We start from the raw sequence: 13,214 nt of genomic DNA on the forward strand, positions 1-13,214 counted from the left end.
TGAAGCACCGGCTTTTGGGTTCTACTCACAGGCCCCATCCTCCATCTGGGAGTTGCACTGAACGCAAGTAGCGCACCATCTCCTTCCTACTTTCTTCTGGGACTGGAATCTTAGCAATATAGCACACAATCAGAAGCCCTTTGGAAGAAGACCAGAAGGAAGGTAAGGTAAGGTAAGGTAAAGAAAGGTAAGGTAACCTTTATTGTCATTTTTTACTGTGGGCACAATGACACACATCAAAAATGAAATTTAGTGAACACATACATGACATACACCTAAGCATACTATATACAACATATACATACTATATACAACATATGTATAGACATACACCCCTACACATACATATGAATATTAAACACTGTCCATCTTGAATATATAACGGAAGGAGGAAGCTTGAGAGTTCACAAGGTTTATACTGTATGGAACGAAACCATCATTTAAACTCACCATTGTCATGAGCCAATTTCTTCTAGTTATATTCTACATTAATGTAATAGATCCCTCTATTCCTTTTAAACCATAATCAACAGTAATGGGTAGCATGTAGAGAAACATTTAATTCTGATGTAGTTTCAGCCAATAAAGCTGAGCAGATTTTTTGCCTTTAATACAAACTGATCATCTGACCAATGCATGACCATCTGTGAGAAGAAGCTCTTGGGATCTTTCTGGTAATGATACCTGGCAACAGAAAGAGAGGTCCTCCGTAATCCTCAGCCCAATGACCATCCTCTGCTTGTAGGCTTGAAAAAAATTTCATCCCATTTAGCGCTGCCTCCGCTGCAGTACAGGCTGTAGGGAGGATTGGGAAGAATTTAGTCTGCAAAATAGAAAGGAATTGGAATAAGAAATGTACCGTATTTTCCGGCGTATAAGATGACTTTCTAAACCATGAAAATCTTCTCAAAAGTCGGGGGTCGTCTTATACGCCCAGTTGTCTTATACGCCAGAAAATACCGTATTTTCCGGCGTATAAGACGACTTTCTAAACCAATGGTACTTAACCTGTGGGTCGCGACCCTTTTGGGGGTCGAACGACGCTTTCACAGGGGTCACCTAAGACCATCAGAAAAGACATATTTCCAATGGTCTTAGAAACCAAGACACCGCTCCTCTATCCGGCCCCCGCCACCGCCGCCCTCCTCCTCCGCCGGCTCCTCCACCTCTAGGGTGCCCTTCTCCTCTGACAGCGCCTGCTCCTGCCGCCGCAACCCCATCACACACGCCTCCCACGCCGCCCTGGGCTGGCTCAGCGGCCGGTCTGAGCCCTGCCAGGTCTGGGCCGCTGCTGGCGCTGCTCCGCCGCTGCTGGCTGAGCTGGCGTCCGGCATGGCTGTGGGGCTGCCGGGCAGGAGCGGCTCCTTCCCGGCTTGCCGGGCTCCGGGCCTCGGAAGCAGCCAGGGGGTGGAGAAGAGGCAAGGCAGCAGCGATGCCCGCATGTGCATCAGAGGCCAGCCGGCTGGGCCAGGAGGGGAGAAGCAGTACCTTCCGAGCGGGAGCTGGCGCTCTGGCCGCACCCCTCTTGCATGCGATGGGCTGCGCGGCGTGGAAAGGGGCTCCCGCGACCCCACTGCTGCGATGGCGCTCAGGCGGCTGGAGGGGCGGGCAGGTGCCGGGGGGGCGGCTGGGAAAGGGCAAGAGGTGCCAGGATGAGGATGGGGGGCTCCAGGTTGGCGGGTGTGAGTGGGCAGCCGACGGCTCCGAGGCGCGTGAATCCTCTGCGCAGCTTCCGAGGCCCCGGATGTGCCGCTGCTTGGCTCTCCACCAGACTCTCCGCCAGAGCCTCCCCCCCCCGGGCAATTGTGCGGAGCTGCTTGTGCGTCTTTGGCAGCGCCTCCCCCCTTCAATCTCCTTCCTTCTCCATCTCCTTCCTTTCCCCTTCAATCTTCCTTCCTTCCATCTCCAACTCCATCCCTTCCCCTTCAATCTCTCTCCTTCCTTCCTTCCTTCCTTCCCCTTCAATCTCCTTCCTTTCCCCTTCAATCTTCCTTCCTTCCTTCCATCTCCATCCCTTCCCCTTCAATCTCTCTCTCCTTCCTTCCTTCCCCCTTCAATCTCCTTCCTTCTCCATCTCCTTCCTTTCCCCTTCAATCTCTTTCCTTCTCCATCTCCTTCCTTTCCCCTTCAATCTTCCTTCCTTCCTTCCTTTCCCCTTCAATCTCCTTCCTTTCCCCTCCAATCTTCTTTCCTTCCTTCCATCTCCATCCCTTCCCCTTCAACCTCTCTCTCCTTCCTTCCTTCCCCCTTCAATCTCCTTCTCCATCTCCTTCCTTTCCCCTTCAATCTTCCTTCCTTCCTTCCTTCCATTTCTATCTCCATCCCTTCCCCTTCAATCTCTTTCTCCTTCCTTTCCCCTTCAATCTCCTTCCTTCTCCATCTCCTTCCTTTCCCCTTCAATCTTCCTTCCTTCCCCTTCCCTCCTTCCCAACATTTTTGAGCAAGGAAGAGTAAGCTTCTCCAGCGAGCATTGTTATATTGTTTTTGTGATTAATCACTATGTTTTAATTATGTTCAATTTGTAACAATGAAAATACACCCTGCATATCAGATATTTACATTACGATTCATAACAGTAGCAAAATTACAGTTATGAAGTAGCAACAAAAATAATTTTATGGTTGGGGGTCACCACAACATGAGGAACTGTGTTAAAGGGTCACAGCATTAGGAAGGTTGAGAACCACTGTTCTAAGCCATAAAAATCTTCTCAAAAGTCGGGGGTCGTCTTATATGCCCAGTCATCTTATATGCCGGAAAATACGGTAAATGATTGGACTGCAGATTCATAAAAGTTTAAAAAAAGAGAACTGGCATATGTATAAAGATATTCACTGACGTCTCCTGTTTTATTCAAGCAGTGCTCTCTCTCCCTGTTTCTGGTACAGCAGAAAGGATAGCAACTGAAACAATGGCTTTGGATTTGCTCCCCAGGCAAACCAAAGACAGACAGAAGTCTCAAGATATCAGCCAGGAAAGATTCATAGTGAATTTATTTATTTACTTGTATCCTGCCTTTATTATTTTTACAAATGACTCAAGGAATTGAACATATCCAACATCTTCCTCCTCCTATTTTCCCCACAACAACAACTCTGTGAGGTAAGCTGGGCTGAGAGAGAATGATTGGCTCAAGGTCACCCAGTAGGCTTTATTGGCTAAGGCAGGACTAGAACTCAGACTTTCTACCCTGGTGCCTTAAGCACTAGACCAATCCTACTGTATGATCAGCCACAGAATCTACTATTTTATGGAACCAGCCAGTATCTGCATGCTTCCTAAAGGGCAATATCCTCCTTCATCCTGTGAGAATTTGCCAAGATCCAGCATACTGATGCCTGAAACACTAAAATATACTCGTAAGAGAAATATGTAGAATATGAGCATTCTTCAAACACTTTTTTGTATATCAGTGGTAGTCAACCTGATCCCTATTGCCCACTAGTGGGCGTTCCAGCTTTCATGGTGGGCAGTAAGGGTTTTGTCCGATACCGAAGCACTTTCCTTTTTTTTAATTTAATTGACTTTTAAAAAAATTTCCATAGCATTATTTAAAAACATTTTCATTAGGTTTTCATAAAATTCCCTGTGACAATTTAAATTTCTGAAAATATACTATTTGTATTGCCCACGCATAAGTTTAGTTCACGTTATGTAAGTGAAACTAAATGGCGCTATAGTGCGACCGCAAACAAAAAAGCCTCGTCTCAGAATAGCTTGCGTATCTCCCCCCATACCACCCAGCTGTAACAGACAAGCAGAGCTGGTAGCCGGCACCCCCCAAACCCAATCCACGATGCGCGAGAGGCATGCGCAGACGACGATACATGGTGCAGGCTCTTTTGTTTGCGGTCGCACTGGTCAGTACGCAGTTAGATTTGTGAGAGTGAGCACTTGTCTACAGCTTCAAACAAAATATTGTGAGTCCATGTCTCAAAAAAAGAAATATGCTCGTGGCTATTTGCCAGAGTATCTGAAGATGGGTTTCATAGAATCTGTTGTAAATAAACAACATCCAATATGTTTATTGTGTCATAAAACATTATCCAATGAAGCAATGAAGCCAAGTTGATTGCGAGAACATCTTTCTACAAAGCATCCAAATGATAAGGACAAGCCCATTGAATATTTTCAGGAAAAATATTTTCATAAAAAATTTCAAAATCGTTCAACAATCATTGCATCATTTAAGAAACAACATGCAGTGAACGAAGATGGATTAATTACCACTTATCGCATTTCACAATTAATTGCAAAAAGTGGTAAAAGCTATAATATTGGAGAAACTGTAATAATACCCTCTATAAAAGAATTTATCTCAACAGTAATGCATCAGGATATACCTGAAATTTTAAAAACGTTGCCCCTAAGCGATAGCACAGTAAAGCGACAAATTGAAGAAATGGCAGTTAATGTTGAAAAAAACCTGATAAGTATTCTCCAAAACTTTTCATTTTCCATGCAATTGGATGAGTCTACCATTGCAGATAATAATGCTTTATTAATGGCATATGTACGTTATTTTGATAAAAACAATACATTATGAGAAGAAATGCTATTCACAATAAATCTCATTACAGATACAAGAGGATTATCTATATTTAATACTGTGAAATCATACTTTACAAAAAATAATACAAATAATACAAATAATATTTGAATAATTGGAGCACCATCAATGGTAGGTCGCTATTGTGGATTTGTTGCTTATTTGAAGGAAGAAGTGCCAAATATTTTATGTATTCATTGTGTGGTGCACAGACAACATCTTGTAGGAAAATATCTAAGTACAAGTCTCCATTCATCATTAACTATAATAATTCGAGCCATAAACAAGATCAAATCCAATGCAAAAAATGATAGAATATTTTGACAGCTTTGCCAGGACAATAATGAAGATTCTATTACGTTACTCTTGCACACACAGAAGTTTGTTGGCTGTTAAAGGGTACATCTTTGGCTCGTTTTGTAGCATTATATGATAGTGTCATACAATTTTTTGAAAGTAATAATGAGACCAATCTGTGTGAACAGTTAAAAACAGTAAAGAATGATGCCTTTTATTTGGCAGATATTTTCAAGAAATTTCATGATGTCAATTTGCAGCTTCAAGGAGCTAATAAAACTCTTATAGGTTGCCAAAGTATTGTGTCATTATTTATTGACAAACTTGAACTACTTAGTTATAATCTATTGAAGGGAGAATTTCATCAGTTTCCTGAATTATCGTCTATAAAAGATGATGTAACTCCAGAGGATATTGACAGATTCAGTAGCCTCCTCAACGAACTTAAATTGGACATGGAAAAACAATTTGAAGATATTTTGAAATTGAAGGTGTATGACTGGATGAAAAATCCTTTTACCACAAATATTGAAGAGGCTGATACAACTTGCCAAGAAGAACTGTTAGAAATTAGATATGATGAAAAAAGTAAACATAAATTCGATAGTGGTGGATATGAAAACCTATGGCAAAGTAAAAAAATGCCTGTCTTATATCCAAATATGTGGAAAATGATATTCAGTTTATTGATATCTTTCCCTACCTCATATCTTGTGGAATCAGACTTTAGTGCTGTTAATCATATTATGACCAAAGAAACTGCCTGAATATTTCTGAAAGAGGAGACCTTCGTTTGTTCCTTACAAAAATTGAGCCAGATATCCAGTATTTAGTTTCGCAGCATCAGCCTCAGGGATCTCATTAATAATTTAATTAATTAAATGTAATTTCATCAGACTTCATGCTTCTATGTATGCAAAGTATAAATAAAAAGATAGGTTTAACTACAGTAAGTTGTTTTATAAAGATTTATTCTGCCAAACTTAGCGAAAGTACGACATAAAGTATTTGGTAAGTAATTATTATTATATGCTTTAACTTGCTGTAACTCTGCTTTATAAATTTTATAAAATAAAGTTACTTCCCTACTTTATAAATCACCATTACTGTGGAACCAGTGGGAGGTTGGAAAATTTTACTACAAACAGAGATACAAAAGTGGGCAGTAGGTATAAAAAGGTTGACTACCCCTGTTGTATATACTGGGAATTAACATTTCTAATCACAGAAGACTAGAAATAAAAAATGAAGTTTATAAGACTCATGTATTTCAGATGGTATCTTTCTAAAAAGAGAAATCTAACTCACTTTTGCATCCTTTCTCCAATTTACAGAGAGCCTGCAATGACATGTTTACATAAATCACTCTGAATCTTCCACAGCTTCTTACAGTTTTGTAGTTTCAGAGGTTTTTGCTAGGCAAATCAGTCTCACCATATTTGCCCCTCCAAAAGAAACTGAATAATAATAGACAAGCTCCCCAGAAATAGGGAGCACTCTCCCACCATTATTATTTTCCCTTCTGCAAAGACTGAATCTGCTTCATGGCACAATTCCTGGATACTTGGGTAACAGTAGAGCTCCACAGATCTTCACAGTGCCTCACATGATCCAAAGATGCACCGTGAAGTTGCTCTCTTCATGTCTGCTACAACACAGACATGTTTTGTAACAGACAAGATGGTCTTCTTCCTAAAGACTGAACTTGAACGAAATTGCTGAGAGTTGTGCAAGTTGTCTGTCCCCCTCCTATTCCATATTCACAACAGCATCAGCCACTTACTGTGTCCAGCCCTAGAGAATGAGCCTCCAGTGCAGTCTGCTCCCGCTCCACACCCTCACCATCTGCAAGATATCGCCACTGCTGTCGACCTTTTTCATTACTCAAGCGCCAGCGGGTTAAATCTGTGGCTGGTTCTGTCTTATATGGGCCTCCTCTTCTCCGCAAATATCTAACAGGAGTGAAAAGCAAACAGAGAGACATCAGCTGAAGCATTCATCCTAGCATGCAAATGAAAAATATCCAAGCATTAGGATCCAAGCAGTGTGTGATGGCTGTTGTTAGGATTCCAACTTTAAACTATGGATTGACTGTGGATAAACTAAAGCTAGCTATAGCCACATGAAACAGAAAATGTAAGGAAAGAAATCCATTGGATAATTATCTGTTTAAATGTGTAATATCAACATCCAATAAAAAATTAAATCAGGAAATAAAACCTCTACTGCTTCTCCCTGCATGCTTCCACCTTATTCAGCTGCTTGGCTTATAGATAGTTTAGCCCCACTCCTGCTCCTCAGCATTTGCATCTCTTCCCTTAATCATACTATGACATGCAAACAGTCAATTATGGGTTATTCATCCAATGGTAATTCAATATGCCTTGGCTTAGTTCAATTGTTATACTCAGCCAATATCCTTAAACTTTTAAGAGTAAAAATGCATCAGTAATCACTTGCACACATTCTGATGGTGTGATATTGTGGATTGTGTCAATTTCCAAAGATGCTATGGGAAAGCATTTTAATTTAAAAGGGACAAAGTTGTTGGACAAAGTTCTAGATACCTCATGAGTAGATGACCGAAAGAAACATCTCCACTGACACCAAACTCTCCTCAAGAAGGGCAAAACGGCTGTTTCCTGGGACTGCCACTTAATGGCCTACATTGGTGACCTTTTTACATGTTTGGGAATGATCTGCTTTCCAATAGCTGAGAATATATGTAACTCAAGGTTAAACTATTGGGTTCTTAATGTTTTCTGAGCTCAGAGTACCAGGAATCCAACAACAGCTTTTTTCTGCAGGATACCAGTCTCCAAGCGGATGTGCTGCAGGTATTCTTACCAAACCAATCTTCTTTGGTCACTAACTCCCTCAGCACCTCTATTTAATGGATTATTTTTCCCATATATCTTTTTCTTTTGCTATTTATACGGGATTTGTCAATTTGACTATGTTTAATCTAGAAAAAGATTATGATTATTCAAGATTTTCTATGACATAGTAGAGAAATACAATACAGTAGAAGAATAAAGATATATAAAGATTCAAGAAAGAATTTGAATGAATAGATATTATGAAACGTTATCAAAATTAACTTGTTTGTGAAACAAAAGGACAACCAAACCAAAAAATCCTCTGCGTGATTTAAATTGTGTAACACAGAGAAAGAGCACAGGGCAAATAATTTATGTATCACAGAATATATCCACTGTACAAATATGTGTGTAAAACATTACATTTTAGGGACTTCCGGTTTGGTATTCAATGAGACGGGTGGAAGAAGCCAGGGCTCTGGTTTCGTTCTGCCCAGCGATCCCAAGGGGTCGGAAAGTTGCCCTGCAGGGGCAACGAAGAAGGGATGCCTCAGGAGTCCAGACCAGATGGTGGTCAGTCCAGACAAACTGAAGAAATGCTCTAAAAGGATGGAGGAAAGGCTGCCTTGTAAGCCCAGGCAGGCCAAGTCGTCGCCAGCCGGAAAAAAAGTGAGGAGCTGCAGCGCTCTGCTAAGCAGCTAATTGTCAACAGCATGCTGAAACTGGGTGAGCCTGTTCTTTTTCCTTTTCCTTTTGGACTTAAAAATGTTGATCCCCTGATTAGGAAGAGCTATAAAGTAAAGACCTCAGAAGGACTAGAGAAGAAGAGAGTTAAAGGTGGCAAGTAACCACAGAAGGGGGAAGGATTTTAAGGAATATAAAAGAACTCTTAAAAACTGAACTTAGACTGACTCAAAGAAAGACTACTTAACCCACAGGATGTGGAAAAAATTTTTTAGCTATAATTCCAAGGGTAAATAACCTATAAAGAACTTTAAAAGAAAAACTTTATAACAATCTTTTAAAACCAGATATTGACAAAACAGTGTACAAGGATATCTAGTGGTGAAAGAAGATACTACAGTAACACTAAATAATAAAAGAATCTGAAAGCGTTTGACCTTGAAACAACACCTGATGTAAACAAAGTGCCTTTGTGTGAGTGTACAAGTGAAAAGACTTTCTACAATTATATTTGTTGACTCTGGATATAACCAAAACAGGAATTACTTGGAGACAACAGACGTTTTACATCTGAGATTCGACTGGAGGATTTGGATTTGGCCTAAAGTAGTTGGCTCGTTCTTTTTGGCTGGATTTTAGCCTAAGATAGTTGGCTGGAAAAATGAGTACATCAAACTTCACCAGACTTATGAAAAAGACGTCCTCTGCACCCTCTGTTGGAACACCTAGCCCAACAACCCAGGAATCTATTGAAACAATGTTGCAGCATGAGAAAATAAACACCACTCAAAATGAGATGCAAATTACATTAAAATTGATTCAAGAATCAATGCAAAAAAATCATGAAGAGACAAAAATAACTTTGATAAATTAAACGAACAAATCTCAGACATAAAGACACAATTTGAAGTCCACTATCAAATGATTGTCAAAAATGAACAAAGAATTCAGAAAATGGAAAATAAACCAGATGATATTGACAAAAATGGAAATACTAATGCAAGAAAATGAAAAATTAGAACAAGCAAATCAAAATGTAGAAGGAGTGGTTGCGATCTTAGAAATGGAGAAAGTGGAACACTACTTAAGATTTCAAAATATTCCTGAAGACAGAGAAGAAAATATAGCAGTTGTGATTATTGATCTCCTGGCAGAGGCTTTGAAAGCAGACAGAGCAGAGATGCAAATGGAGATAGATGAAATATTTCGAATGAATTCAAGCTATGCAAGGAAATACAAACTACCCAGAGAAGTGCATGTAAGATTTATAAAGAAAACAAGAGATGAAATACTGAGAAAAGTTAGAGATGAGCCATTACAACACAGAAATAAAGAAATTGTGGTCTTAAAGCAGTTACCCAAGAGAGTAAGAGATACTTTAAAACAATATCATTTCTTAACTACAAAGCTGATTGCAAAAGGCATAAATTTAGATGGTTAATGCCAGAAGGGATTTTAATTAACTGGAATAATACAAGATACCGATTGGATTCAGTTTGGAAAGCAGAAGACTTTGATGAAAGAAACCGAGCATTCTTAAATGAAGGAGTGCAACATCGACAAGAGAAGAGAAAAGATCAGAAACAAATATAAGAAGCAACTGAAGAATTAATTATACACACAAGAGAACAGAAAGAGAAATCTGATCAAGAGAGAGAAGGAATTTCCAGAGAATAGGATCACAAGATCGACTAGATCTAAATATAAATAACTGAAATGGAGAAAGAAAACGGAATTTTTTCAGTGAATATAAATGGACTAAACTCCCCATCAAAAAGAAACAATTTTTTTTAGAAAACTACAGAAATTAAATATAGATATATTTTGTTTGCAAGAAACACATATACAAAAACAATATTATAAGCTGTTGGAATACCCCAAAATTAGGAAACTTTATCATGCATCAGCACAACAGAAAAAAAGAGGTGTTGCTATATATATTAAAGAGACAATATATTCTAAAATGATTTATTTAGACCAGGGGTAGGCAACCCAAAACACTCAAAGAGCCACTTGGACCCATTTCCCACCAAAAACAAAACACCAGGAGCCGCAAAACCCTTTTGATATCTAAAATGAAGATAACATTGCATATATCCTTTTTTACCTTTATTATAGGTGTGTGTGTGTGTGTGTGTGTGTAATACACACACACACACACACAATTAAAAATAAAAGTAAAAATATGATTCTTGGGAATATCCATACTATTAAAACAATGATCACCGAGAGAATGCTTTAAGAGAATAAAATTATATAAACACACAGATAAAAAAAGGATATATGCAGTGTTATCTTCATTTTAGATGTCAAAAGGGTCTCTCTCTCAGAGCTTCCGGTGGGAGGCGACGGCGATGGCGGCTAGCTTTTAGCCGTCCAGCTGGGGAAGTGTCAGAGCCGCGGAGCGCAGCGCGCATCAGCTGGCCCGCGGCTCGGAAATCCCTTCCCGGGCAAAGGGAAGGGATAGAGAACGCAAGAGTAGAGGTAGAACCCCTGAACCCCCTCTGGATTTATTTCTAGAGGGGGTGAAAGGAGTGTTCCCTCGGAGCTCTTGCTGATCTCCGCCTCCCAGCTGTTTTTGCTTCCTTGGAAGCAAAAGAAACCGCCGCTTCTATCTCCGTGTTTACAGTATTTTGGTGAGTAATTTTTAAACGGACGGAGCAGTTTAAAGGACTTTTTCTTATATTTTAGGTGTTTATTTTTTTATCTTTTGATTTTTACTATTTTTCCTCCTTTTCTTTGTTATATTAGTGAAAGGACTTAAGATGGCGTTTTGAAAGTGTCGGAGTTTTTTTTTTCCTTTCTCTTTTGTTTTACTTTCCCTTTTTAAGGATTGTTTTTTGCTTTTGCTTTTGCTTTTGGCTTAGAATTTTTTTTTTTGAATTGTTTGCTCTTTTATTACTTATTCTTGGGATTTATTCTGGACTTTTAATGATTATAGTTTGTCTCTTTTTAAAAATTCTTTTTTTCTTTTTTTCCTCCTCCCTTTTTGGCTGGAGGGGAAAGGGAAGTGACAATTGTGCTTTTTAAAATGGCTTCAAAGAGGCAGCAGCCTTCCTCAGTACCCAAGGTTATTTCTTCTCCTATAACTTCCACTGCACAGCTACAACAACAATCTAAACATGCACCACCGGCTCAGCCACCACCCTCCCCTCCTCTACCTGGACTTTCAGTGCAAGAGGTTAGAGGCATAATGGGAGAGATTGTAGTTCAAATGAGAGAGGAAATGACTCAATTTGTTTCACAGATTAAATCAGAAATTAAATCTGATCTCAAAGAAGAGATAACGGGGATAAAGTCTAAATTGCAAGAAAATAATAATGAATTACGACAAGATATACTGGCAGCTGTTTCAGGTTTGGCTACTGTGGTGGTTAAGCTCGATGCAAGGCTTGAGGAAGTGGAAGACAAAGTTGACTCTTTAGATGACAAAATTCAAGACGTGGAAAGGAAGGTGGACTCCTCACAAGAAGATATTTTGATGTTTCAATACAGACAAATGGAGTATGCTCTGAGGATTAGAGGCCTCAAGGAAGATATGAATCAAGATTTGATGGAGGTGGTTCTTAGTGATCTGGCGCTGGCTTTGGATATGGATAAAGGAGAATTACAGAGAGAAGTAGAAAAAATTTATAGACTCAACTCCTGGATTGCTAAGCAGAAGAATTTGCCCAGAGATGTGGTGATTTACTTTACAAAGAAGTCCCTGCGGAATGAGATTATACAAGCTTTTTACAACAAAAGATTTCAGATTGCCGCCCAAGATGTCATCATTCTAAAGGAAATCCCATCTAAAATTTTAAGAAGTAGGAAAGACTTTGCTTTTTTAACCAATGAGCTTAAAGCTAGATCGATGCCATTCAGATGGGAAATTCCGATGGGTATCGTTTTGAGCCATGCTGGGACACGTTACAGATTGAACACAGTTGACAAAGCTAGAGATTTCTATACTTCGGTCCTGAGTGCAGGCTCAACTTCATCTGGTCGGAAATCTTTGAGTGCTAAGGAACCTGAGCAGCAATCTGAGGCACTAGATTTGGTTTCCGCAGGGATGATAGAAGTGGCAAAGCAACGCCAAACGGAGGCTAAAGAGCAGAGGATGACTCGTGCAGCTTATAAGCGTAAAGAGAAAGAGCAACGTAAAAAAGAGCCCAAAGAGAATTCTCCTGGAAGTGCATCACCGCCGGTGGGAGGAGCAAGACCCAAGAGTTATGCAACACACGCAGCTCTGTCAGAGTTTGATGGTGTCTTCTCCAGGCTGCGTGCCAAGGGAGATGGCAAAGTTTTTGACCTGGAATGTTAATGGATTGAATTCTCCTCAGAAACGGAAAAAAATCTTTTATTACTTGAAACAACATACCAATGATGTTATTTGTTTACAGGAAACTCATATTCTACTTAAAGATCAGAAATATTTAGTTAATGCTCGTTTGGGATCTCATTTTATATCTCCTGCACCTGGGAAGAAAGGGGGAGTTGTTATATATGTCAAACAAAACCTGCCAGCTTGTCTGGTAGAATCAGATCCCCAGGGGAGATATGTGATGATTGAACTTGGTATTTATGGTAAGAAAGTACTTATAGTTGGACTTTATGCTCCAAATCAACAACAGGAACAATTTTATAAACAGTTACACCAAAAAATAACTTTGCTTGATTATAGATCGGTGGTATTAATGGGTGATTGGAATGGTGTCTTAGATACACAAAGGGATAAGAAAGGTTCCTCTCCTTTTCTTAAACAAGCAAGGCTACCTAAAGCCTTTTTTGATATGAAAGAAGACTGGGAATTAAGGGACTATTGGCGGGAACGTAATCAAGAGGAGAGAGACTTTACTTTTTTTTCTGACAGACACCAATCTTTT

The 13,214-nt window shown here is 39.6% G+C and overlaps 1 protein-coding gene across 1 annotated transcript in view; it reads right to left on the minus strand.

The window, feature by feature from the left end:
• The window catches only part of LSS (lanosterol synthase), a 59,889-nt gene that overhangs the window by 38,904 nt on the left and 7,771 nt on the right, over positions 1-13,214 (minus strand). The window contains exons 2-4 of the mRNA XM_039326287.1: positions 6,630-6,798; positions 685-823; positions 30-138 (exon numbers count right to left, since the gene is read on the minus strand). Of these exons, the coding sequence (XP_039182221.1) occupies positions 30-138; positions 685-823; positions 6,630-6,798 (417 nt within the window). The remainder of the gene's footprint in view (positions 1-29; positions 139-684; positions 824-6,629; positions 6,799-13,214) is intronic.

Source organism: Crotalus tigris, unplaced genomic scaffold, assembly GCF_016545835.1.
Source record: "Crotalus tigris isolate CLP2741 ecotype Arizona unplaced genomic scaffold, ASM1654583v1 scf7180000024340.7048381, whole genome shotgun sequence".
NCBI lineage: Eukaryota > Metazoa > Chordata > Lepidosauria > Squamata > Viperidae > Crotalus > Crotalus tigris.